At 49.1% G+C, this 27,910-nt stretch overlaps 5 protein-coding genes across 8 annotated transcripts in view; 2 read left to right on the forward strand and 3 right to left on the reverse strand.

Moving 5' to 3' along the window:
- LOC128418426 (interferon-inducible GTPase 5-like) overlaps positions 1-27,910 on the reverse strand; it is a 219,045-nt gene that overhangs the window by 188,622 nt on the left and 2,513 nt on the right. The gene's annotated exons all lie outside the window — the stretch shown is intronic.
- Positions 1-27,910, reverse strand: part of LOC128418415 (interferon-inducible GTPase 5-like) — a 175,179-nt gene that overhangs the window by 89,067 nt on the left and 58,202 nt on the right. The gene's annotated exons all lie outside the window — the stretch shown is intronic.
- LOC128418423 (interferon-inducible GTPase 5-like) overlaps positions 1-27,910 on the forward strand; it is a 133,923-nt gene that overhangs the window by 13,046 nt on the left and 92,967 nt on the right. The window lies entirely within an intron of this gene.
- Positions 6,668-10,993, forward strand: LOC128418420 (interferon-inducible GTPase 5-like). 2 transcript variants are annotated; one of them, XM_053398074.1, is made up of 2 exons: positions 6,668-7,148; positions 9,781-10,993. In XM_053398074.1, the coding sequence occupies exons 1-2, from the start codon at positions 6,934-6,936 to the stop codon at positions 10,952-10,954; spliced, it is 1,389 nt and encodes a 462-aa protein (XP_053254049.1). In that variant the 5' UTR covers positions 6,668-6,933; the 3' UTR covers positions 10,955-10,993. The 2 variants fall into 2 exon arrangements, with proteins under 2 accessions (XP_053254049.1, XP_053254050.1); XM_053398075.1 differs by having other exon boundaries at positions 7,051-7,140; positions 9,781-10,991.
- Positions 21,394-27,902, reverse strand: LOC128418416 (interferon-inducible GTPase 5-like). Its single transcript, XM_053398065.1, has 2 exons — positions 27,496-27,902; positions 21,394-23,035 (listed from the first exon to the last, which is right to left on the reverse strand). The coding sequence occupies exons 1-2, from the start codon at positions 27,816-27,818 to the stop codon at positions 21,754-21,756; spliced, it is 1,605 nt and encodes a 534-aa protein (XP_053254040.1). The 5' UTR covers positions 27,819-27,902; the 3' UTR covers positions 21,394-21,753.

The following is a 27,910-nucleotide window of genomic DNA, read 5'->3' on the forward strand; positions in this document are numbered from 1 at the left end:
AGAGGTAACAGGACTGTGTGCTGGGGTGCCAACTTAAAATATGGGGGGAAGCAGATAAGCCCTGCCTCACCTCATAGATCACAAGATGTGGCTCACGCACCCCATTTGAGTGGCAATGCCCATCACCTTGTGGGGAGCAGCCCCCCTCCAATATTTCCATATCTCGGCCCCTGGGAGCTGGCTCCTATAACTGTGCGCAAGTCATTCTTGTGCTCCCCAGCTCCCTTCCCTCTTTCACCCATCGCGGCTCAGCTCTGCACACAAAAATGGTGCCCAGGCACTTCTGATTAAAGAGGCTGCTGAATCACTTTTGAGAATTCTACTTCTGTGAGGGGAATAGGGGCCTCCAAACAACTCTCAGGACCTTTAACTAACTACCATTCCTAGAATTCTTTGGGGAAAGCCATAACTGGGGTATCCTAGGCATAGGGCTCCTGCTTTTACCCCACACCACCCCATATGCTTCAGTTTTTCTGTCCTTTGGAGCCAGTCATGTGGGGATCACACTGCATCAAAACTCAGGAGAAATGGGATGACATGATACAAAGACTCCAAACAAATTCGTTCTTTGGACTGTTGGGAAAAACTTCCTTTGCATTCTCCTCCTCTGCTTTCAGGCTGGAGAAATTTCTGCTTCCTTTGCTCTCTGTCATGACCCAGCACAGTCCAATAAATTATTTACAAGGAGGAGGAACTAGGGTGAACTCATTTAGGTTTCCTTTTCTCAGAAATCACCTGTTTGAGCAGAGCTGTGTACTGGTCAAGCGTGGGGGAGAGGAAAACTTGGAAACAGGATGTAATTTCTGCTCCAAGATAACAAAAAGCCGCAGCTCCCTTCCCCTTCCTAAGATTAAGCAGGATAAATAAATAATCAGCAACAGAACTGATGATATAATTTATTATAAATGCTCTGTTGCTGAGCAGCACATGATTGCACTGGTTTATTATTTTTTGATCATATCTCGGAGTCCGAAAGACCCATAGTGATAGGGGCATTCTGCCATAGGGAACTTTATTAGCGCCAGCCATTTCTGAACTCTGTCCTCAGTACAGTGTGTCAAAAGATTTCAGATTAAAATTGCCACTGCTGGCACTGAGAGCGTGGGACAAGAAATTCCTGATGTAGACGCTTCTCAGATGGCTTTGCAGATGCTACCTGCCTGCCTGGTCTCCACTGAGAGGGTGGGGGTGACAAAGAGCTCCAGCTCCCAAGGCTGCAGGAAGCTGGAGGACAAGCTGGGGGGAGGGAAGGCAAGTCTTTCTGCGTGAGGCTGGAGAAACCCCTGAAGGGAGCAGTGCTGGGGGCCCCTGCATTATGTCCCTTAAGGCTGAAGGTGTCAGATAAAGCCACTTCCGGACCTGGCCCAGGAGGTGGGGTTGCGGGCTTCACGCCCACCTCACGTGAGCGGGGGCTGGTTTCAGCCCCCGCGAGAGCAGGGGAATCCCGGCCACGACGTCCACCCAGCCAGCCAATCGGGTGGCTGGGAGGGCGTGGCCTGCCCTATTTAGGGCCGGCGCGGCCAGGGCTCGCCCTCTTTTGCCGGCTAGCCCCCACGTTTTCCCACCCTCCCTCCCTTTAGGTAGGTAGGTTTCTGACTTTGCTATGGACTTCGGTCTGTCGCCGCAAGGGGCATGGTAGGAATTTTTCCCAATTGGCAATTTGCAGCCATTTGGTTTTTCGCCTACCTCGTAGCAACTCGTCACAACTCCTCGGCATTGGCGGTTAGGCATTGGTAAGAAGGGGTTAAGAGGATGTGGGGGGGGAGGAACACCATCACCTCCCCCCAGAGAATGAAGGGTGGTCCGGTAAAGGACTGGGGGGGGCGTGGCCGGGGGGGGAGCTCCTAGTTGACGTGCCTCAGCAGGAGACTCCCCCACTATGGTGTTAACCCTTCCCGTGTCTCCAGCAAATGGGCTGGAGCCGGATAGTCGGTAGGACCAATAATAATAATAATAATAAATTTTATTTATATCCCGCCCTCCCCAGCCGAAGCCGGGCTCAGGGCGGCTAACAACAATAAAACAGTACAACAGTACAACACAATACAACACTCTAAAATCATTCATTAAAAATTAATTCAAAGCAAACCACTGGCAACCATTGGGTCAGAGCTCCGTGAAGATTGCTGAAGGAGGGAGTCAGGCTGTGCCCTGGCCAAAGGCCTGGTGCAACGGCTTTGTCTTGCAGGCCCTATGGAAAGATGTCAAGTCCCGCAGGGCCCTAGTCTCTTGTGACAGAGTGTTCCACCAGATCGGAACCACAGCCGAAAAAGTCCTGGCTCTAGTTGAGGCCAGCCTAACCTCTCTGTGGCCTGGGATCTTCAAGATGTTTTTATTTGAAGACCGTAAGTTTCTCTGTGGGGCATACCAGGAGAGGCGGTCCCGTAGGTACGAGGGTCCTAGGCCGTATAGGGCTTTAAAGGTTAAAACCAGCACCTTAAACCTGATCCTGTACTCCACCGGGAGCCAGTGCAGCTGGTATTGCACCGGGTGAATGTGATCTCGCAGCGAGGACCCCGTAAGGAGTCTCGCTGCAGCATTCTGCACCTGCTGGAGTTTCTGGGTCAGTCTCAAGGACAGCCCCACGTAGAGCGAGTTACAATAATCCAGAGAGAAACGAGCGCAGCCATTGAAGGACTGTGCCCTGGATCCCCATGTCGGCAAGGCGGTGGTCCAGGAGTTCGTGATCGACCATGTCGAAAGCTGCTGACAGATCTAGAAGAATCAGCAGCCCCGACCTGCCTTGATCCAGCTGTCTACGAAGATCATCTGTTAGGGCAACCAGAGCCATCTCGGTCCCATGACCAGCGCGGAAGCTGGACTGGAATGGATCCAGAGCCGATGTTTCATCCAGAAAGCCACCAAGCTGTTCAGCAACCGCTCTCTCAATCACCTTACCCAGGAACGGAAGATTCGAAACCGGGCGGTAATTGGTTAGATCTAAAGGATCTAATGATGTTTTCTTTAAGAGCGGGCACACCACTGCCTCCTTCAGTTCCCCTGGCAATGTCCCCGTGCCAAGGGACAAATTGATGATATCCCCTAGGGGGGGCCGCACCTTGTTTGGACACGCTCTAATCAGCCAAGACGGGCACGGGTCGAGAGGACAGGTGGTGGGCTTTCCAGCTCGGAGGAGTCTGTCCACATCGGCTGGGGATATCAGGTCGAAGTGGTCCAGTACTGGACCCGAGGACAGTCGAGGGGCCTCCAGTTCCTTTACTGTATCCAAATTGGCAGGGAGGTCATGGCGGAGCAACAAGACCTTCTCCGCAAAAAAGCTCGCAAATGCCTCACAGCTGTGTGTCAAATTGGTATTTAAATTTGGCTGTCCCTCAAGGGACGTTAAAGACCTAATTATACTAAATAATTGCGCCGGGTGAGAGCTAGCGGATGCATTGGAGGCCGAGAAGTAAGACTTCTTAGCAGCCTTCACCGCCATCTCATAGGTTTTCATAAAAGCCCTATAAGATGTTCTTGAGGCTCCATTACGGGCACCCTGCCATACTCGCTCTAGCCGTCTGAGGTCCCGCTTCATTTTCCGGAGCTCCTCGGTAAACATGGGAGCCCGGTTTCTGCGGGGTCGCAGAGGGCGCTTAGGTGCGATCTCATCGATGGCTGCCAGGAGCTGGATATTCCAGCCCTCAATGAGCTCAGTCAATGAGTCGCCAGGGGGAGCAAGGTCCCACAAGGCTTGGCGGAATCTATCAGGGTCCATCAGCCTCTGTGGGCGAGCCCAAATCGGCTCGCCACCTAAGCAGGGTGGGGGTGGAAAGTCAATCCTGGCTTTCAGAGCGTAGTGATCAGACCATGGCACCTTCATCGAAGGAGACATGATCACATCTATACCTATGCCGAAGATCAAATCCAGCGTGTGGCCTGCTTGATGTGTGGGGCCCGAAACAAACTGGGAGAGCCCTAGTGTCGCCATGGAAGACACCAGGTCCAGAGCCTGTGAGGAGGGAATGGCATCAGCATGGATGTTGAAGTCCCCCAATACCAATAGGTTAGGGAACTCCAAGGCCCAGCCGGCCACCGCCTCCAGTAGGCCTGACAGGGTGGCTGCTGGTGCGCTAGGTGGCCAGTACACCAGCCAGACAGCCAAGCTCTCCTTGGAGCCCCACACTAGGCCAACACATTCAATGCCGGGGATCGATGGCGATGGTAGAGCCCTGAAAGAACAATCTTCCCAGATTAATAATGCCACCCCTTCCCCCCGGCCCACAGTCCGTGACTGGTGGAGGACGGAGAAACCCGGGGGTGCCATCTCTCATAAGGTAACTGTTGCCCCTTCGCGCACCCAGGTCTCCGTCACACAAGCCAGGTCGACCCCCTGCAAGATAAAGAGATCTTGCAGGGTGGCGGTTTTGTTGCCTATAGACCTGGCATTGCACAGCACCAGTGACGGAGGTGAGTAATCCTTGCTCCCCCTACCCTCGTCCCTCGGGATGGGGCGCAGATTGGAAGGGGTACGAGCATATGCATATCTTGATCCCCTTCGCCTATAACATCTGCCCCCACCGCCATACCTCGCTCGCCCCTCCAGGGTAGCAATCCCAAGCCTCATATTAGCCTCCATTGGTGGCAATTAATGTTATTCTTTCCGAGGCTAAAACAATAAAACCTTAAACAATAAAAACAAACAAAATAAAAAACCCAAAAAACAATAAAACAATACAAATAAAAAACTGCAAAAATTACAAATCCATCAAAATCAAACAAATTCCCAAGCCCAACCAAACATCCATCCCACCCCCATATACAAAAATTTAAAATTTTAAAACATGTTAAAAAGAACTCTGCACCCCTCTGGGTCCTCCTGGGCAGCAGAGCAGTCCTTTTGAGGCCTGTCAGGCCCCGCCCTGGGCCAGATGGTGAGTGGCAAGAGCAGGGCCCTCAGGCACTCACACAGGGGAGTCCTCCTGGGCAGCAAAGCAGTCCTTTTGAGGCTTCAGGCCCCGCCCTGGGCCAGATGGTGAGTGGCAAGAGCAGGGCCCTCAGGCACTCACACAGGGGAGTCCTCCTGGGCAGCAAAGCAGTCCTTTTGAGGCTTCAGGCCCCACCCTGGGCCAGATGGTAAGTGGCAAGAAGGAGCAGGGCCCTCAGGCACTCACACAGGGGAGTCCTCCTGGGCAGCAAAGCAGTCCTTTTGAGGCTTCAGGCCCCACCCTGGGCCAGATGGTAAGTGGCAAGAAGGAGCAGGGCCCTCAGGCACTCACACAGGGGAGTCCTCCTGGGCAGCAAAGCAGTCCCTTTGAGGCTTCAGGCCCCACCCTGGGCCAGATGGTAAGTGGCAGGAAGGAGCAGGGCCCTCAAGCACTCACATTGCCTAAGCCAATGCCTCTCATTCCTGAATTCAATAAAGTTGTGGCCTAATTCACCCATTTAACCTTAAATTCTGGTGTCTGGTGTCTTTATTTATCCTTGGTGGGGGGCAGGAACTCGCCACACAAGACACAGGCTTTGCTGTCAGTCTAGGATCACTCTGAGGAGAGTTTGGTTTCTTCCTGCCTGCCTGGTTTGCAAAGCCAGCTCATCATGCGGGCTCTATAGCCGCTCTGCATCCTGCAGAATGTTAGGACTTTTCTAAAAAATAAATCATTTCTTCCTCATGTGCAATCTTGTAATTTGAAGCCATTTAAGGCCCTACCCTCTGGAGGAGAAGAAAACAAGCTTATTCCCTCTTCTGTGTGAGATATTTGAAGATGGCTATCATATCTCCTCTAAATCTCCTCTTTTCCAGGCTAAACTTACCCAGCTCCTTCAACCGTTCCCCATAAGGCTTGGTTTGTGGAGCTTTGATCATCTTGGTCTCCTTGCTCTGTACACGTTCCAGCTTGTCAATATCCTGCTTCTGTGGGATATGAGGAGCTTCCAGCTTCAACATCACTGTCTGCATCACATCTCCATATCAGCTGGCTATTTCCTTTTTTAAAAAATTCTCATGAAAATTCATCAGGACTTCTATTTATTATGATTATTATTATTATCTTCCCCAAAAGGCAGTGTACAAAATGTAATGAACACAGCTGAAAAGCAGTTAAAAACAACACAGGGGAAAAAAGTAAATATGTTTTCAAACAATGCTAAATAGACACTCATGGCAGCAACCTATTCATCCACCTGGGAAAACTTGTCGGAATGAAAACATCTTCAGTTGTTTCCAGAAATTGCGGGTAGCGGGTTCCTGTTGTATCTCTGCAGGAATGCTATTCCACAGAACAGGGGAAGTCACACTCAAAGCCCTGCTCTGAATTACAGAAGATCTACCCAAATATCAGCAGATTTTATCCTGCCTGCATGATTGCCCTCATTTGCACTGATTAATAGGGACCAGAGAGTACACAAAGGTTTGTTACCATCAATGTTAGATACCACCTTTGTTGTAATGGGTTTTTTAAGCAATAAATACATTATGGTACAAATGTTGCTACTTTTACATCAACGATATCATGAGCCGCAAGCATCCACGCTGTGAAGAAAGCATGCTGGAACAACACTGTTTATTTCCCAGCATTTATGTCCAGTTTAATTGCAATAAACCTCAAGGCAGCGATAGGACCCGTTCTGCTTCTTTGCAGGTGCCAAAACCTTTCACGCTGCCCTTGAAATTTCTACTGTCCTTTTGCTAAGATTCCAATCTACACGGCAGTAGTAGGAGAGCCGGGCTCTGGAAAGTCATAGGATCGTAGAATTGCAGATCTGGAAGGGAACCCAAGGGTCTTCTAAATCAACCCCCTGATATCAGTGCCATGTGGGGCTTAAGTGCAGAAAACGCGGGAGCTGCTGAGACGGGCACAGAGGCAACTACCGCAGAGGTAAAGGATTAACCATCTCGGATGCTTCAAGTTTCACGAGTGAGCCTTTGGGACCTTCCCTTTTAAAGGCAGCTGCACTGCTGTCAATCAGGCTGCTTGGAGCTCCCTCTAGCGGGGAATGCGGCTCTGGCTATGCGTTGCAATCTCGTCCTCGCTCGTACTTTCGCTTTCTTCTTTGCTTTTTTTAGTGCGACGATCGGGCGGGAGAGGGAATAAAAGCGGGAGAGAGAGAGAGAGTTGGACGGAGAAAAGGCTAAGAGACCAGCAAGCAAAGCCTCCGAAGAGGGAACTGAGCTTTACTGCAAAAAATTCGGACTGGCAGCAGGTAAGGAGGTGAGCATTTCTCCTGGGGCTCTGATGATTTCCGTGTTTTTTGTTTTTTTTCTGAGCGTCTTTGCGTTAAAGGAGACTCTGAGCTCATTGCTAGGCGGGGGCGGCAGAATCGTTTATTTTTACTCATGTGAATAATGATGTCGGAGAAGGCGGCCCTTCTTCCCCGCTGCAAAGGGAATTAATAACATGCCATCACCAGGGAGCAAGCAGAGCTGGTGCTACTCTAAGAGTTGTAAGTAGCTGCTCTGAAATCAACGCGGGTCTCCCTTTCGAGCGGTGACGCGTGTTCATTCGACGTCTCCCTCTGCAGCTGCTACGGGGCTGCCCTCCTGCTCCTCTCGCCTCCTGCCTCCTTCCCTTTTGGGGGTTTGGCAGAGTGGAGGGGGGAAGCAGGCAGAGCCTTAGCTAGGTGATCTGGCGCCCCTGGCAGAACCGTCCAGATTGCGCCCCCTAGCCACGGGGAAAGTAGCTCTTCTTTCCCTCTCTCCTCCAACCCCCCCCCCCCTATTCAATTCCTCACGCACTTCCCCTTGTAATGAACTCTTTCACAGAAAATCCAGTATTAAATTTATCTTGAAAAACGTTTCAGGAAAGAAAATGACATTTTGATTTGACTTGACAGTTGTTGTTTTTTATAATGTAATTCAGGTGTAAAACAATACACAGACATACAAACCATATCATACTGATTTGTTCCACAAGGATAACTTTCTGGTCTCAGAGCTCTCTCCCCCCCCTCTCTCCCTCTCCCTCTCTCTCTGTGTGTGTGTGTGTGTGTGTGTGTGTGTGTGTGTGAGAGAGAGAGAGAGAGAGAGAGAGAGAGAGAGAGAGAGAGAGAGAGAGAGAGCTCACAGCCCACCTCCCTTGCCTGCCCAACCTGGCGATCCCAGATCTCTCCACTGGTGCACACAGCCCTCCCTTCCAGGCTGCTCTTCACCTGCTTACCCAACACACACCTGGAACAGGGAGGGAGAGAGAGAGGGAGAGGGAGACCTCGTTCATTAGCCCCTCCCGCTCGTTTCCTGACTCCTCCCTCACCTTGGATGCCAGGATCAGAAGGAAAAGAACTCCCATCCCACTCTCTCCATCCCTGAAGGTAAGATAGGAGGGAGCGGGGGTCAGAAAAGACCAGTTCTGGGCCATCTTTACAAGCCGGACCCTGCTCTGCACTTCGCCCCCCCCCTTTGCACTTTCCTCATGCAACTCCCCCCCCCTTTCCTCTCTCAGCAACACCAACGCAAAATCTCAGCAGCCCTCCAGGTGACTTCTTCGGAGGGGGGGAGGAGAGAAGGGGGGGAAATAAAGGTTTGTTGAGGGGTCAAGAGGTGAGGAATTTGTTTCTGGTCCTTCCACAGGTTGGGGAGAAGGAGGGAGGAGGCTGTCCCGAATCTGAGAACAGAAACAATTCCTTTGGAAAGCTGGTAATGTGCACATTGGGGGAGGGAGGGAAGTGGGTGGCGGAATTCAGACACATTAGGCATATGAGGTTATTAATTACTTAAATCAGTGGTTTTCAACCAGTGTGCCGTGGCACCCTGGGGTGCCTTGAATGCTGGTCAGGGGTGCCGTGGGCAACACTGGCCTCCGTCCCTCTTTCATTCCCTTCCTCCTCTGATGCCCTCTGTTGTCTCTGCCTCCAAAACTCTTGCACATCTGTTTGTTGCAGCAGCCCTGGCTACAAGCACCCCAGGCAAAAGGTGCCTCTGGGGCTGGCCAGGGGGTGCTGGTTTCCAGGAGCTGAAATGGGGCCTCAGAGTAAGCAGGCAAGTGGGTGAGGGAGCCCAGCCAGCCAGACCACCAGCCCTTGCTGCTGAAAATGGACAGACAAGTCCCAGGCCCCTGTGGGGCAGTGTGAGGAGGCACCTCTCTTGAGGGCAGGGGGGTGGCAGCTCAGAGGCCACAGGTAGGAGCAGTGGCTGCCAGAAGACTCCCAAGGAGAAGGGAGAGGAGAGGAGGCTGAGGGAAGACTTCACAAGGGGGGGTGTTGTTTGAAAAAGGGTGAGAGGCTGCCAGCTCTGTGGGAAAGGGGTAACATAACTGGGCTCCTGAGCCCCACTGGGGTGCCGCAGAAAGGAGGTCAAAGGAGCTGTGGACCCAAAAAGGTAGAAAACCTCTGACTTAAATGGCAAGCAGGGGCAAAATTTACATACAGTATCTAAAGGTAGGATGTGCTCTTAAAACATACTTAAATAAAACTGCCCCACCCCTTCATCTTTTTGACCAGACCCTCCTCTTCTGCCGCTTAAGGCTGGTAACACTTTGTTGCATCTTTCTAAAAACATGTAAGGTCATCATCAATGTAATGGGCACAGCCTCCCTCCCCAACCTAAAAAAAATAGAAACAAATCAAAAATCAGGAAGTGCAGTTTCTTAAAATGTTGAGAGTCCCCTTCCTCATATCCCTCTCTATATTCAGGGTTCTTGGGCTCTGCTCCTGTGTCATAGGCTGGCTGGATGCAGAGGAGTGGGGGGAGGCACCAGATGGGGAACCCCCAAGGGAACCCCCAGGGGAAGAATGATGGCAAATGATAATAATATTGCAAACACTGGAAATTTTATGGAGGGCATGCCACTAATGAATGCTTCTAGTTAGGCCGGTCGCTTAACATTTTCCTGCTTCCTTTCTCTGCAGCGCACCAAGATCCACAATGGTGGAAGACTTTGAGGTAGCCATTTCTCAGGGCCAATTGGCAGGCGCTGTGTCGCATGTGCTGGCAAAACCACTGCACTTCTTCAACAGCACTCCTCTCAACATTGCCGTAGTAGGAGAGCCCGGCTCCGGGAAGTCCTCCTTCATCAATGCCATGCTGGGTCTTCGGGCCGATGACCCGCGTGCTGCTGCGACTGGCATACAGATGACAACTGTGCAAGTCAAGGATTACCCACACCCGACACTTCTGCAAGTGATCCTTTGGGACCACCCCGGAAGGGGAACGCCAACCTTTGGAGAGGACAAATTTGAGAAGAAGGTTGATTTGAATCACTTTGATTTCTTCGTCATCGTCGGCTCGCAGCGCTTCCGCTCCACCCATTCTGACCTGGTCCGTGAGATCCAAGATATGGGCAAGAGCTTCTATTTTGTGCGCACCAAAGCAGACCTGGACCTGTCGGCCGCCAAGAGGCAACGGCCATCTGACTACAATGAGAAGAAGGTCCTCTTGCACATCCAGGAGGACTGCAAAGAGTGCTTGGTAAGAGAAGGAGTGAGGGACCCACAAGTCTTCATCGTCTCCAACTGGGAAGCCGACCGCTTTGACTTCCCCCTCCTGCAGGAAACGCTGAAGAACGATCTCTTGCGGCTGAAGAGGCAAGCCTTTCTGCTCCGCTTCCCTAGCATCTGCCTGCCTATCTTAGAGAAAAAGAAAACCACTGTGGAGGGGAAGATTTGGATCAGAAGGCTTGTTCTGCTGGTCGCTTTTGGAAGCCCAGTTCCCTTCCTTCTCCCCATATTTCTGTTTAGTAAGTTCCGCTCCTGGTGCTTCCTAGACTTTGGCCTGGACGATCCATCCCTTGCAGCTCTGGCCCAGTGTGTTGGAAAGACAAGCACAGCCCTTAAAGCAGCAATGCAGTCCCTGGGAATGTTCTCTGCCATTTTATGGGTGCTGCCAGACTTGGTGGGACTCTCAGTGATGGCTTATGAATATCACCACTGGGAGCATTTCCCCATCTTTGGCTTTCTTCTGTCGGGAGGGATTTCGCTTCTTCGCACCTACTTCATGCTGCAGAAATGCATATCGGGTGCTGCTGATGATACCCAGAGGGTTCTGTCCAAAGCTCTTGAGGCAGAGGGGAAAAAGTCCATTTAGCAGCAAAAAGATGCACTATGATGACTAAGTGCTTGATATATAGTATCTCTTTATATATAGCATTCTCTTTCTCTCCTCTCTCTCTCTCTCTCTCTCTCTCTCTATATATATATATATATATGCTGCATTTGCTTTTTTTTTTAGGAACAAGAGTTAGCTCTGTATCACAAGTCCCATGCAACATCTCTTTCAGAATGTTCTTTCCCTCATACACACTCAAACTGAAGGAGTGCATACAGCAAGACAGGAGCCTCCACATTTGTTAAATAGGAAGTTGAGGTAATTTTAGTCTGTTCTAGTATTTTAACTCTTGCATATCTTAAAGCATGACTGTAATTGTTTCCTGGCTTTATTGTTTTATGTCTTTGCAAACCACTTTGAGGTTTTATTAGAATCAAGTGTTGTATAAGTTTTCATGAAATAAACTAATTGGTTAAATTAATCTCCTGGCCACCCTTACTAATCAGCTTTCAGTTTTCCATGAAAGTCTCATAAATGAGAAATATTGTGAATTATCTAGACACACACCCCTCCTTCTTTGGCGGCCACTCGTAGCTGAGTACGGTTGTCTTCCATAAACATGGTTTTACCAGTGAGTCCATAAGTGACTGTGGAGGCCAGTTCTGGATCCACACGTCCTTCCACAGTGGGGACATTGGTTTGCGGGCGGGTGTTGATCACGGTGTGGATTTGCCAAGCATGCCTTCCTCTTAGCACGTTTCTCCTTTGCGTCCTGAGTTCGAGTGTCTTCAAAGCCCATGGCATTTTTGGTAAAGGCTGGAGCGCTCGCAGGCCAGTTTTTCCCAGTTGTCAATGTTTATACTACATTTTTTTAGATTTGCCTTGAGACAACATGTCATTGACAAAGTAATAATGCATGAGTGGGGGGGTGTTTATAGTGGGCCATCCAGATACCATTCCACTCTATTAAGAGTTCTGCAACACTTCCCCAATGTCACTCGGTTATTTTTGCCATCTGGAAGGTCACTCTTGCTCTGTAGTGTGACAAAAGTGGGCAACACACACACACCCATGAACATTTGTGCTATGAAAAAGTTGCAGGGCTTTAGCAGAAAACTATGGACCCATGCCTATTGCTAATGAAGCAGTATGACCATCCCAAAACATTTGCAGATGCAAAGGGTATTTGTCAGAGGCTCAGGAGCAGAAGAGCAGGGGAGAGAGCAAATAGAGAGCGGAGGAGAGGAATCAGAGGGGAGCATAGGGGAATATGACAGTGACCCGAGAGATTCCATGAGCTTCTCCAGCGAATCAGAAGATTCCCAGAAGGGGGCGCCTATGGTAAGGGCGAGGGGGGTCCCAGGGGGGACGCTCCATAAACAAGGGACCAGAGGGGACTCCCAAGGGAGCAGCGGAGGATCAGGACGAGTTCCCCCACCAGAGCACAGTGGGGGGGAAGAGTCACATGAGTCAGGACCAGCTTCTCCTCCAGCGGGGAGAGAAGATGAGTCAGGGGTAACCACGCCCCCATCGGGAAGTGGGGAAACGGAGGGAAGGCCAGGTCCAGCTAGCCTCCCCGAAAGAGGGAGCAGTGACACAAGTGTAACGGTCAGAAGGAAAGTGGGAGGCTGCGCGCGCCAAGTTCAAATGTGGAGGAGCGTGGGACAGCAGAAAACCCGGATTGGGAGCCAGGTCCGAAAGCCCGAAGGAGGGAGGGGGAAGAGTCAGGGGACTCAGCGTCAGAGGAGTCTAGGAGGGCTGAGACTTCGACTAGCAGGCGGACCCAGAGAAGGAAGGAACAGAGGAAGAGGTGGAGTAAGGCTAGAATCTTAAACTGGTGTCAGGGGGGAGGAGATTCAGATGGAACTTCGACGGTCTAAGGTATAGACGTAGCGTTGCGCGCTGCGCGTCTGGAAATGAAACTGAACTTCAATAAAGACTTTTTTACTTGAGGAAGAAGCAGCGTTGGTCTTGTGTGAGCTGGGACCTTGGGCAGCGCTGACAGTATTGAAAGTGGGATCATGTATAATCACCCCGATATGAGCTCAGATATTAATGCTCAATAAAAAGGACATCTGGAAGAACCCTACAGCCTTCCTCAAACTGATGCCTTCCAGATGTTTTGGGCTTCATTGGCCATACTGGCTAGAGCCAAAACCTCTGAAGCATTACCTGCTTTGGACAGAACTAAACCACCCCTCCCACAATTTACCACTCTATTCGTGGTTGACAATCGGGAGTTTCAACCATTTGTTTCATTGTGGGGGGTCAAAATAATGCAACCTGTTTCAGGAGGGAATGGCATTTCATGTGGCATTCACTCCCTAACTCTTCAGCCCTGGCCTTCACACAAATTCATTTCGGTCTGGATAGATCAGGCCCATAGATCAATGTTAGTGCTACCCCCAGCATGAGGAAATTTGAAGGACTGGCTGCTTGAGCAGGGGGCTCCACAAAGCCACCCAACCTCTATTTTATCTTCAGCAAGGCTTGTTCCATGTTCTGTCACCGGGTGTTGCCATTTTCTTGGTCTAGCCCAACAGGGCCAGCTCTACTATTAGCCAGTGTGAAGCAGCTGCCTCAGGTAGCAGATGCTGAGAGTGTGCGTATTGGAGGAAGCCCAGTGGTGGCGGCTATCCCTAACCATTGCCCTTGAGGATCCCCACTAGCCACTCTCCTCTTTTCAGATGCCATGAGACCCTTTGCATACCCTCCAAATTTCTCCGGTGAAAACAGGGACGTCCCATTCCATAATAATAATTTTACTATTTTTAGCCCCACACATTTGACTGGGTTGCCCTAGCCACTCTGGGCAGCTACCAACAAATATAAAATAATAATAAAACATTAAACATTTTAAAATAACTTCCCCATACAAGATTGCCTTCAGGCGGCTTAGGGATCAGAGAACTCCAGACCCTTCAACATTTCTCCAATGAAAATAGGGACATCCTAAGGAAAAGTGGGACGTTCCAGGATCAAATCAGAAACTAGGACGGCTTCTCTAAATCAGGGATGTCCTTGGAAAATAGGAACACTTGGAGGGTCTGCCTTTGCTGTTTTTGCTTCAACAAACTGACATGGCTAACTGTTAAGTTGTGGGCAAACATAGCAGACGACACAGCGATTTCTCCAGAGCAGCTCTTTACTTGTAAGCTGGACAGAACTGAACAGCAAACAGCTCAGCCGGCCTGCTTTTATAGGCAGCCGGCTGTCAACATTGTAGCAACAACAACCCAGGGTTTCCCGCCTAAAATAACTGACGTGGACCTGAGTGAAAACTATCTACAGTATCCCCCTGCTGGCCCAGGGTGAGAACTTCAGTACATAACACCCCTCCCCACCGAGATAAGGCGTTAGTTACAATCGTAATGGTTTCCTTATATACAGCACTACACGTAATGGTTCAATTAGGCACAAAAGCATATCGGTTACATTTCACATACTTAGGCCAACAGTGATACATGTCCAACAACATAGTCCTTTAAATAAGTTGGGCGCTTGGAAACTCTGCCAGACCGCCGGGGACTGGTAGCCAAGTCCGGAGGGCCACACAATTCTTGCTGAGGCTGTGGTGCGACCCTAGGTGGCGTTGAAACCAAATCCCCTGGATCCGCTGCTGTGGGTGGAGCCTCCGCAAGTGGAGTGGTCTGAGTCTGTGGTAAGTCTGGCAGACCCTCTGAAGCGGCTTGGTTTGGCTCCACGCTGGCAGTTTGTGAGGGAGGTGTAGGTGGAGCCTCGCCATCTGTAAGTGTCTCTTCTGGAGCCACAAGCGCAGTTGGGGGCACCACGGTAGTGTCCAAGTCCCCAACCCTGCGCCTAAGCTGGTCTATGTGCCGGCGCCACAAGCGTCCATCTTCGAGTGCCACCTGGTACGAGCGAGGTCCAGTGACTCCCACTACTGTGGCTGGCACCCAAGGAATGTCCCCCACATAGTTCCGGGCAAAGACCTGGTTTCCTGGAACAAATGACCGTGGCGCGTTGGCACAGCCTGGGGGTTCGGCCATGGCAAAGTCCGGGTGCAGCCGGTCGAGCGGTGACCTGAGGCGGCGGCCCATAAGCAGTTCAGCAGGACTCCGCCCTGTGGCAGCATGAGGGGTGATGTGTTGCACGAACAAGTATTCGGCGACCCGCTCGTGCCAGTCTCCCCGGTCCAGGCGCGCCAGTGCCTCTTTTGCCGAGCGCACCATTCTCTCTGCTTGCCCGTTGCTGGATGGATGAAAGGGTGCCGTGAGGGCATGGCGGATGCCCAGTCCCAAAAGATACCGCTCAAAAGTGCCTGACGTGAACTGCGGTCCGTTGTCGGAGACAAGGACATCAGGACACCCATGCGTCGCAAACAGGCCTTGCAGCACCCGGATGACGGCCTCGGTAGTGGTGGAGGGCATCAGGGACACCTCCAGCCATTTGGAATAGGCGTCCACCACTACCATAAAGGTCCGGCCGTGAAAGGGGCCGGCCAGATCGATGTGCACCCTCGACCAGGGTGTCTTGGGCGTCTCCCAGGTGTGTCCCTTAGCTGCCGGGGGTGCAGGCCTTGACTCTTGGCACGCTTGACAGGCGGACACCCAGGCAGTGATGGCATCGTCCATGTTAGGCCACCAGACGTAACACCGAGCCAACGCCTTCATTTTGGTGATTCCCGGGTGGCCAACGTGCAGAGCCTCCAGGACGCGCTGACAGAGTCCCTGGGGAATCACGAAGCGGTCTCCCCACAGCAGACAGCCGCGATGAGCCGAGAGTTCATGTTGTCTGGTTGCGAAGGGCTGGAACTCCGATGCAAAAGGCCCTTGTGGCCACCCCCTCCACACCCAGTTGAGCACCCGGCTGATGGTGCGATCCTGGGCAGATGCAGAGGCCACAGTGGCAGCCGATACAGGCGCTGCCGGAAGATCCTCAATCAGGAGGAGCGATGAAGCTGGAGCCGGGTCTTCCACAAACGCTGGAAGAGGGCAACAGTTGAGGGCGTCGGCATGGCCCATCGATTTCCCTGGGCGATGGACGAGCCGGTAGTGGTAGGCAGCCAGGAAAACAGTCCATCGCAGCATGTGTGGCGAGAGGACCGGTGGAGTTGGACGATCACCGGCGAGGAGGCCCAGGAGTGGCTTGTGGTCAGTGATGAGGTCAAAAGTCCTGCCATAGAGGTATTCATGGAACCTCTTCACTCCAGCCACAAGTGCCAGTGCCTCCTTGTCGAGCTGGCTGTAATTCCGTTCCGTCGGAGATAGCGTCCTGGAAAAGTAGGCGAGCGGTGCTTCTCTTCCGTCTGGAAAACGGTGACTAAGGACAGCGCCGATGCCAAAAGGTGAGGCGTCGCAGGCAAGGACCAGCTGCCTGGATTCACTGTACTGTACCAGCACACTGTCTGATGAAAGGAGAGCCTTGACCGCGTTGAAGGCCGCCGTCTCCCGATGACCCCAGGCCCAAGGCGTCTTTGTGCTGAGGAGTCGGTGAAGAGGCTCAGCCACCGTGGCTTTGTGGGGCAGGAACATGTTATAAAAGTTCAGCAGCCCCAGGAACGCCTGCAACTCCGTCTTGTTCTTTGGGATGGGGGCCTGCTGGATAGCGCAGATCTTGGATGTGGTTGGGTGAAGGCCGGAGGCGTCGATAAGATAGGCCAGGAACTCTACCTGTGGAACGGCGATCTGGCACTTCTCCCTCTTTACCTTGAGCCCGGCCTCTTGGAACCTGGTCAGCACGGCACGGAGGCGCTCGAACAGCTGCTGGTGTGAGTCTGCGGACACCAAGACGTCATCAAAATATGGTACCACGCCCGGAAGCCCTTGCAGGAGATGCTCCATAAGGCTTTGGAAGATGCCAGGAGCCACACTCACCCCAAACTGCAACCGGCGGCAACAGAATGCCCCTCGGTGGGTGACGATTGTCTGGGCTTCAGCAGTGGCATCATCGACGGGCAGTTGTTGATAGGCTTGGGCAAGGTCCAGCTTAGCAAAGACCTTACCCTCACCCAGGGAATGCAGCAGGTGTTGGACAACAGGAACCGGATAGGCGTGCTGCTGAAGTGCCTTGTTGATCGTGCACTTGTAGTCAGCACAGATTCTCACCGATCCGTCTGGCTTGACAGGCGTGACGATGGGGGTTTCCCACTTGGCATGGTCAACCGGCTCCAAAACTCCTTGGGTGATGAGCTTGTCCAGTTGTTCATCCACCTTAGCCTTGAGAGCAGAGGGAACCTGGCGTGGCTTTAGTTTGATGGGGGCGACTTGTGGATCAAGGCTAAAGGAGATCGGCAGACCTTAGCGATGTGGCCCCTTCTGGAACACTTCCTACAGATGGCGTCTCTGAATCGACACTTGGCACGGGAATGGTTGCCTCCGCAGCCGGCACATTCCGGTTGGCGCTTGGACTTCTGTTGGAACTTCCTGCGCTCCCGCTTTGTCTGGTGCACGTCATCGTCTTCACTGGAGGATGCCTCATCACTGCTGGCCTCTTCATGATGCACTGGAACTGGCTTCCTAGCAAGACGCAGGCTGCTGGACTTACGGATCTCCTGGGCGAAGCGTTCAGCAGCTTCCGAGGCCACAGCCTCCTCAATGGCTTTCTGTAGCGTGAGGTCTGGCTTGGCGAGGAGACGCCGTTGCAGATGGATGTCCTGGACCCCGCAGACGATTCGATCCACCAGGGCATCGTCTAAGTCTCGGAACTCGCAGTGCATTGCAGCCTGTCGCAGGGCGGTGGTGTAGTTGTTGATTGACTCCCCCTCTGCCTGGTTCCGGTGGTAGAACGCATGGCGGGCAGCAATCTTGGACGGCTTTGGTGCGTAGTGGTTGCGGAGCTTCTCTTGGATCGTGTCCCACGGTGTTTCCTGGACTGCTTCAGGCGCAACCAATGCTCGGGCCGTCTCAAACACCTCAGGCCCACAGAGGCTGAGGAATAGGCCCCGCTTACGCTCCTGTGATACTTGCGTCAGCTCGTTGGCTTGGAGGTAGCAGTCGAACCGAGCGAGGTAGGAGTCCCATGATTCAGAGGCTGGCGCAAACAGCGGTAGAGGCACAAGTGAAGTCATGATTCCGATGCAGGCGTGAAGCGCGATGGATGGAACACCGTGCTCTAGCCAGAACAGTCAGCTCTGAATTGGTTCTGTTCAGTGATTTCGCTCAGTGATTCAGTTCAGTGATTCAGCTCTTCTCAGAGGGTGGCTGCATCTGGCTGTGCTCTGATGTCCATCGATCCCATCCTCGTCGCCAGTGTTAAGTTGTGGGTGAACATATCAGACGACACAGCAATTCTTCAAACAGATCTTCTTTATTCAGATGCCAGAACAGAACTGAACTGAGGAGCTCAGTCAGCCTGCTTATATAGAGCTCCAGAACAATGTAAAACTATCCAATTACTGAACGTCACTTTCGACCCTGCATTTGCATAACTATCTACAGTATCCCCCTGCTGGCCCAGGGTGAGAACTTCAGTACATAACAGTTATTTTAAAATGTTTAATATTTTATTATTATTTTTATACTTGTTGGTAGCTGCCCAGGGTGGCTGGGGCAACCCACTAAAATGTGTGGGGTTATAAATAGTTAAATTATCATTATGGAATGGGACGTCCCTATTTTCACCAGAGAAATCTTGAAGCATATGCAAAGGGTCTCATGGCATCTTAAAAGATGAGACTGGCTAGCAGGGATCCTCAAGAGGAACGGTTAGGGATAGCCGCCACCACTGAGCTTCCCCCAATACGCACACCCTCAGCATCTGCAACCTGAGGCAGTTGCTTCACACTGGCTAATAGAAGAGCTGGTCCTGTTGGACTAGGCCAAGAAAATGGCAACACCCTGTGACAGAACGTGAAACAAGCCCGGCTGAAGCAGCCAGTCCTTCAAATTTCCTCATGCTGGGGGCTCTGCTCAGAGGTGGCTGCATCTGGCTGTGCTCTGATGTCCATCGATCCCATCCTCGTCGCCAGTGTTAAGTTGTGGGCGAACATAGCAGACGACACAGCGATTTCTCCAGAGCAGCTCTTTACTTGTAAGCTGGACAGAACTGAACAGCAAACAGCTCAGCCGGCCTGCTTTTATAGGCAGCCGGCTGTCAACATTGTAGCAACAACAACCCAGGGTTTCCCGCCTAAAATAACTGATGTGGACCTGAGTGAAAACTATCTACAGTATCCCCCTGCTGGCCCAGGGTGAGAACTTCAGTACATAACACTAACCCTTTGGAAACAGTCTGCCTAAGTCCCCCAAGGCCATTTCCCTCACGTGAGGAGAGGGCAGGGCTCCATTGCCAGTGTTCTAAAGTCATTCCATGGCTGATCCAGTTGCTTTCTGCTCATGGAATGGAGGGAGGGGCAGCAGCCATCTTGTCCACCTCAGGCAACAAAACGTCTTGGGTTGATTCTTCCTCAGAGAATAGATGTCGGGGATTGTGAATGTGGTGGAGACAGGGGGCCAGGAGGCTGACCCAGGAAAGGGAGCCACTGGTTTATGGGAGCCAGACCAGGAGAAGGAAGAAGAAGAAGAGTTGGGGCAGGATTAGGTGGAGGAAGAAGAAAGTGTTCAGCCAAGGGATGGGCCAGTTGACTCCCCACCTTCCCCTGCTCCACCATCTCCTAGTACCAGGAGGGGCTTGAAGAGGAGTGAGCAGCAGCGGCTTCCGTGCAGAAGAAGTCGCCCTGTGGGAGCTGCTCTCAGTGTTTCTCTGGCCAATAAAGTGTCAACCACCAGCCCTGCATCTTCCTGAGCTGCTGCAGTGGGCCATGACCATTATGTTCTAGTGTGTTTTAACCAAAAAAGCAAAACCACACATGCAAAAGTTCACAAAATCCCTCCTAGCCTAAATTGTCTGTAGGCTCTACTATCCTCAGACTGAACGAAGAAGAGAGACTCATGTTTTAAAGAATGCCATAACAAAAAGTTCAAAATGGTTGCAAGTCCTTAACTTTATTAATCTCGAACTTTTAACTAAAATAATTTCTAGCCTCTGTGGTTCAGGCAACTCTCCCCGGCCACCTAACCCAGAATGTCTCCCTTTGAGAGATGACCCTCTTCCTCAAACCAAGGCAGAAAAGAGGAGCTGCTGCATTAGTGTCAGCAAAGCAGACACTAAAAGAGGGAGAAATGTAAGCTTGATTTCTACGAAGCAGAAATCCAGTTTCTCATCTCAGTTTGAAGGAAGGTGAGGACAGGTGACCCCACCTAGGCCCGAAGTCACCCCCACCACCAGGCCTCAAAACTGTCCAAAATTCCTTTTGTCTTCTAAAAATCCAGAACAGCTTTTCTCTGCTCTTCTCTGCTTTTCTCACAACATGCTGTGGCAAGGGCAAACCGTTACTTTTTATCAGTACGAGAAGGCTTCAAAAAGGGAATGAATAGACTCTGTCAGAGGAGGCCTGAGAACTGACTTTTATCTCATTCTAGTTGCAACATCTTTGGACATGCTGAAGCACCAGGGCTCCTCAACCCCTTGGCTTCTCACCCCCCTTTCCCAAGACAGGAGCTTTCTGTACATTCTCAGGAAACACAACATGGGGCAGGACTCCTGAGGGAGGAGAAAGGGGAGGGAACTGGAAGGGGAATATATACTTTGTGCACATGACTGTGAACTCGTGCATGCTTTTTGTGAGTTATCACACTTGCTCCTTCTACCAGTTCATGGATGGTAGAAATAAAGCCTTTTCTCTGAAACTATTCCTTGAGTGTCTGTTGACTCCCATTTTCCCTTTCCCGGGAGCAATATTTTTCCCACCCGAGGGCAAAGCCTCATAAGGCTACAAGTTCCCTTTACAACGAAATTAGCCCCCCATCATATCAGCACAGAAAATTCAGTATTCAAAGATGAGTCTTCAGGCACATAGCATATACCTTTCCTTTACGTGGAGGAACTTTATTGAGCACTACAGAAAATAAGATAAATGAGGTTGATAACATAAAATCATATAATACGTTAGCATTACAAATCTGAAATATTGTTAAGGCTGAGAAACCTTGACTAAACCTTAACTAAATCCGAATTGCCTGAATCAGCAAGGCTAGAATTGGACAGGAAGCAAAATATTACGTGGGCCAAATGAGAGAAAGATGCTCCAAGGAAGGGGTATTTATTTCAAAATTCTCCTTTGAAGGAGGTCTTTCCCCCCTAAGCTTTCTCAATTAAAATCTGCAACATCATCATCATCATCATCATTATTATTATTATTATTATTATTATTATAAATTGAATTTATATACCACCCTATACCCAGAGGTCTCAATGCAGTTCACAGAAAACTTCATGAAAGGAAAAAACTATATGCCCAAAATACCTACACTTCAACTTCTACAGTAATTTTCATTATTGCCTACTATCATCTAACAAAATAATTTTAGCAATATCTAATAAAACTACATCAAAATTAAACACATCTCTTTCTTAAAGGCCTATCTTGGTAAAGGTTACATGGAGAGGATTCGATAGCATGTTACATCAATATGACAAAGTGTCTAGTTTACATCTGAGCATATTTTAAAAATATCAGTTAAAAATAGCATTCACTGTGGACACGACATGTTTAATGAATCTCTAAGGGTGCATTGATTAAACCCGGCCAATTCAATTCATAAGAGTATTGGGTTCCATACAGGAAATGGGGAGCAGTGGTGTGCCTGTCTGGCACGTTTGTCTCCAAAAGACTTTACAAAAATTGAAAGATGCCTTTTATCCCTATTTTTAAAAGCTTGATTGTGTCATAATGCGGTAAGATAAATCAGCTATAGGGTCTGCTTCATGGTCTCTAGAACCAGCCAAAATGGGTATGAAAAGGGGTGCCAAAGTGGGAATGTTTGCCACAGCAGCAGCAGCAGCAGCAGCAACTCCTACTTTCTCCCCCTTGGGCTGCATCATGTCTTGTGCCAGTTCTGCTTGGCCCTGAGGTGCTCTGCCTCACACTCTTCCAGTCCTAGGACTTTCTTCACTCTTTCAGCATCCTCAGACAGATTATCCAGGAAGCTCCATAGCATACAATAAGTGGTGGCAAAAGACACCCCTGCACTTGCCAAGCTACTAACTGGTGAAACTGGGAGGAAACATTGTAAAGTATGGATTATTGTCTTCTTGACAAGATCCAGGGTGATTTCTTTCCCCTGAGGAGACTTAATCACGGCCTTCAGTTCTTCAACAGGCTTCCTGGCCAATCTGGCCACCCTAGCTAAGGAGCCATCATCCAGCTCAAACATCTTGTAGAAGGCAACCATGGACCCAAGCAAGAGGGCAGCATCACAAGCCAGAGGAAGGCCTGGAAGGGGAATAGCATTGATGCAAGCAGACACTAGGGATATTTTCCATATGTGACTCTTCAGCGCAGATTTCTTCTTTTCTATGACCTCAGAGGAAAAGTTGGGGAGGCTGAACAGGAATGCAATTCTCTTCAGGCTGGGCAGATCTTTCTCCAAGGTCTCCACCAGGTGGGGGAAGTCATACTTGGCAAGGTCCCAGGAAGAGATCAGAAAGCTCTGGTGACTGGAGTCCTTGAAGTTTAGCAAGTTCTTTTTGCACTCATCTCTGATCGTTTTAATGGCTTGATCTTCACTGAAGGTTTTAGGATAATTCCTTTTCATGCTGGACATATCTAGATCCATTTTGGAGCGTACAAAATAAAACAACTTATTCATCCGTTGGATCTCCTGAGCAAGTTCAATGTGGCAATTTTGGAACCTTGTGGAACCTACTATGATAAAGAAGTCATATCTGGGGAAATCCACCTTCTTAAGGTAACTCTCTGATGAAAAACCTGGGGATCCAATTCCTGGCAAGTCCCAAAATTTCACTTTGGGATACTTGGGATGCGAATAAGCATTTGGATTCAGTGTGGTTTCTGTTACTCCTACAGGGGCAGCACCATCATCTTCTGCCTTCAGGCCTTGGAGAGCATTGATGAGGGTTGATTTCCCAGAGCCCACCTCTCCAGTGATAGCAATGTGAAGCTCAGTGTTTTCCAACTCCTCCAGCTCCTTTTTGACTTTTGAAGCTGCTTCCTTCATTCCACCATCACTGAAAGTCTTCTCATATATCTTGATTACTTCATTGAAATATGTAGCAGGGTCTGATTTTATGTCTACATTTTTTTGAAGAGACTTGATAAACTCAACGAATGCTAAGAATTTCTTTTTATTTGACAGCATCCTAGAAAGAAAAAGGGAGAATTCAGAAAGACTTTGGCAATACTAGTGGTCCATCCAGCTGGGAAAATCAGTGATGATTTACACTCAAGTGAAATATGAATACCCCCCCCCAAAAAAACCCCACCACATTCACATCTTGACATTGTGGGCTCTTCTACATGCAACTTCCATTTATGCTCACTGCTGCTCTTGCATATATGCTTTTCTCAGTGTCTATAGAACATCATCATCAAAATGCCATTTCACATTCTGTTCCCCCTTTTAATCCAGATTTTCCATTTCCCTGGGTGTTTTGTTTTGTTTGTTTGATGTTTTCTTCTTGGGGTTTGCATGGAAACTGTAAATCCAGATTAAATGGGAAAATAACAATGGGTGGCATTTTGATGAGAACATTCTCATGTAGACACTCAAAAACTTCCATATATGAGCAGCAAGAAGTCCTCAATAAACTGTGGTGTGGAAGCTTCCATTCATGCTCTGGTAGGAGCATTGAATTTGATTGGCTGGTGTGTCTGCACCATGCTGGACTCCCCACCACTTTGCACCACCCCTCCTCCCTGGTAAGACGCAGGGACACACCGATTGGTAAATGAACCGTGTGGCTCCACCACACGGAATGAGGCACCTCTGCTCTGTTCAGATTTTTCTTAAAAACAAATATTTCCCTTGATCCAATTCACTGTGGTTACTGCACCCACACGTGAAAGGGTTTGCCATAAGGCATATCAGACCCCGGAATTTCACAAAAAACACATATATGCAGACACTTTCACACATTACAACTTCCATTACACCTAGAGTTCTGCAGCAGTGCCTCAACTGTATTTGGTAGAGGCAGTCAGGAAGGTGATGGGTATGGTGTATTTAGCGAAAAATGAAGATTTGCCTCTCACTCTCATGTCATTGGATATATATAAAGCATTTGATTTGGTGGATTGGAATTATTTGAAAAAGATATTGCAAAAATATAAATTTGGAGTGAAATTTCAACAGGTGGTTGAGGCAATATATACGGAGTCCAAAGCAATGGGAGGAATTGATGGGTCGGCTTGGGGGGGGGGGGCGCCCAAGTGCTAACTGGTACAAAGCAAGGATGTCCACTTTCTCCCCTGCTCTTTATTTTAGCATTGGAACCATTAGCAATCAAATTCAAAAAGAATGATGAGATTAAAGGATTTGAAATCCCGGGGAAAGGAAGGGCAGAGGGGGAGTTATTGACAATGTATGCGGATGACGTGATGGTGAAGGTTAGGGACCTGGGGACCACAGTGGTGCCATTAAAAAGAATTTTGCAAGTATCAGAGTTAAAAGTTAATTTTAATACATCATCAATGATGTGTTTAAATGTGAAACTTAAAATTCAACTAGAAGCCTCTAAATTACTGGGTATTCCTATAGCAAATAAGATAGTAAAATATTTAGGGGTAAGGATAACTAAAAATTTGAAGAAAATATTTGAATATAATTATAAAAAAACTTGGAGCAGTATTCAGTCGAAGTTGAAAATATGGGAGAAAAGGAAGGAATCAATTAGTATAAGAATTGCATTAGTTAAAATGTTTTGTTACCCACATTAATGTATCTTTTTATGTATTACCCTGGCACATACCGGAATGGATATTGAAAGGGTGGCAAGGGAAAATCGATAGGTTTGTTTTTGCATCCAAGAAACCAAGGGCGGCAGGTAGATATAGGTATCATAGGATCCAAGATGGAGGATGGGGGATTCCCAACTTGGTTTTATATTACGAAGCCTACCAACTGAGACATCTTATGATTTGGTTGGAGGGAGAACAGGTGGAAGATTTGGGGTGTATTGAGTGGGAGAATTTGGAAGTAGTAGGAGGAAAAATAAGAATATTCGATAGGAGGAAAAGGGAAGCAGATAAAATATCAACATTTACGGGGTCCACCTGGGTATGGGAGAAGTGGAGAAGTGGCCTCTCCCCCCTTACCAAAATGTGGTATTTTGATAAAATAGCCCTGTTAAGGGAGCTCATCCCAAAGGAGGTAGGGGATAAATTAAAGGAGATCTCAATTGAGGAGATGGAGAATAGTTGGGGAATAGAAGGTACGGTGGTATTTGGAAAGTGGTATTTGGAATAAAATTAATTGACTACAGAAAAGACAAATTTCCTCTCTGCTAAAGGAAGAAGAAGTTAAAAAATGTGGTAAAAGAATTATTACACCCTTCGAAGAATTAGTGTAAAGTGTCTGGAGGCGGTTGGAGGATGGATGGCGGCTAACAGATTGAGGTTGAATCCTGACAAGACAGAAGTACTGTTTTTGGGGGACAGGAGGCGGGCAGGTGTGGAGGATTCCCTGATCCTGAATGGGGTAACTGTGCCCCTGAAGGACCAGGTGTGCAGCCTGGGAGTCATTTTGGACTCACAGCTGTCCATGGAGTCACAGGTCAAATCTGTGTCCAGGGCGGCTGTTTACCAGCTCCATCTGGTACGTAGGCTGAGACCCTATCTGCCTGCGGACTGTCTCGCCAGAGTGGTGCATGCTCTGGTTATCTCCCGCTTGGACTACTGCAATGCGCTCTACGTGGGGCTACATTTGAAGGTGACTGGGAAACTACAACTAATCCAGAATGCGGCAGCTAGACTGGTGACTGGGGGCGGCCGCCGAGACCATATAACACCGGTCTTGAAAGACCTACATTGGCTCCCAGTACGTTTCCGAGCACAATTCAAAGTGTTGGTGCTGACCTTTAAAGCCCTAAACGGCCTCGGTCCAGTATACCTGAAGGAGCGTCTCCACCCCCATCATTCTGCCCGGACGCTGAGGTCCAGCGCCGAGGGCCTTCTGGTGGTTTCCTCATTTCGAGAAGCAAAGCTACAGGGAACCAGGCAGAGGGCCTTCTCGGTAGTGGCGCCCGCCCTGTGGAACGCCCTTCCAGCAGATGGCAAAGCGATAAACAACTACCTGACATTCAGAAGACATCTTAAGGCAGCCCTGTTCAGGGAAGTTTTTAAAGTGTGATATTTTACTGTATTTTTGGTTTCTATGGAAGCCGCCCAGAGTGGCTGGGGAGGCCCAGCCAGATGGGCGGGGTATTAATAATAAATTATTATTATTATTATAAATTATTATTATAGGACAGATAGGGACAAAATAGTTTCAAAATTGTTTAAGGTGTTATTAGACAAGGGGGAATCACCAAAGGAAAGTTTGAAAGAATATTGGAAGTAAGACATTCAGGAACAGATTTTAGATGAAGATTGGGAAAGAATCTTTCAGCAACCACCCTTTGTTGCAACCTCTAGGATAATCCAGGAGAAATGGGTTGAGCATCAGGGTCCCTGGGAGATACAAGAATTAGGAGCCTGGGAAATGGCGTTTCCCAGAGGTCCTGGCAGTTGTTGTTTTTTAAAAAAATATTTTTTATCAACAACCAAAACACAAACAGTGAAACCCCCCAGGCGTCTGATACATTGGGTATACATAATCAATAATAACATATTCAAATCAACCATATGTACAATTCTACATTAACACTCCTCCCTCCACAAGGTTTATTTAACTTTTAGCATTTTAATTGCTCCAAATTGTTCAAACCGACCCAAATAATTCAATATCTTCTCAAACCAATCCTCCTCTTTCTCACTGACCTTAAACCCTTTCATTCTGTGTATCTTCACAGTTAGATATTCTAAAATTATAATATTATTCAGTTTTTTCCTCCATTAGTTCACCCCTGTTTCTTCTGTATTTTTCCAATAACTCGCTATAACCTGTCTGGCTGCAATTACCATCAATTTTACCAATTTACATTCCTCTTTCGTTTTTGACTCAGTGCTACTCAGACCCACTCTCCGTGCTGCAACTCTTCCCCTGCAAGAAACCTTTTAGGGAATTAACATCTGTTGGAGTGGTAATGCTGTGAGCCCTTCCAACTTGTGCTAAGGTGGTATGTGAGTGTGCACACTCAACGCACAAACACAGCACCATATATCAAAAAAAGACAATAGTTTCCAGTGACCCTCATCCAAGCAAAGTGTTGGCACCCCTGAAGTCTCTGCCCATACAGAGTCACACACTGTGTGTGCATGCATTGGGGTAATGAGAGTGGAGCAGTTAATGTGGATAACAACCAGTTATTGTTCACTTTTTTGTTTCCTCAGCAATCAGGAAGGGGACCTTCAGTTAACTGTTAACTTCTGCTGTCCAGGCTCTTTTTCTGCACTCTCAGTACTTCCCCAGTCAGCTCAACAGCCCAGAAGGGATTTGCAGGCAAAGGAGAGTTTGAAACTTTCCCTTCCCATCCTATGATTCTGATGATAATCCCTCTCCCCACAATACTGCTATTAAGAGGAAAGTGAGGGCAGGTATGGTCTCTACATCCTTGTACAGCCACAATATCACAGAATAAAGAAACATTAAACATGTTTGCTTTCATATTGAGTTGAAGATATGTAATTGAATAAAGTTTGGCTTCAGCTGAAACCAACATACTTATTGTGCATCTTCCTTCCTGGGTCCTGGGGTGGTAGTAAGGCACGCCTCTGGAGATCACTACATTCATCTTGCAGAGTCCTCTGCCGGAGGGGGAAATTGTACATGCAGGAGGGGGAAATCGTCAGGGCATTGACCAGGGATGATTTGCCGACACCTGAGTCCCCTATGATGGCGATATCAAGGGTACGTTTGCCAGATGGCTGATTCATATGAGCTAATGTGCCTTGTTTGCTGCTCTTACAACCCATGGCTGCTCTTCTGTGAGATTTATCACACCTAAATAAGAACAGAAATATTGCAGCAGTTAATGCCTTCTGCATCTAAGTCCTCTTTTAAAACAGCTGCATCGGTTGCCCAGTTCAAACTACTCACATTAATGTTTAACTCCATTGACATTCCAAGGAAACCATAT

Source organism: Podarcis raffonei, chromosome 8 (genome assembly GCF_027172205.1).
Source record: "Podarcis raffonei isolate rPodRaf1 chromosome 8, rPodRaf1.pri, whole genome shotgun sequence".
NCBI classification, from domain to species: Eukaryota; Metazoa; Chordata; class Lepidosauria; order Squamata; family Lacertidae; genus Podarcis; species Podarcis raffonei.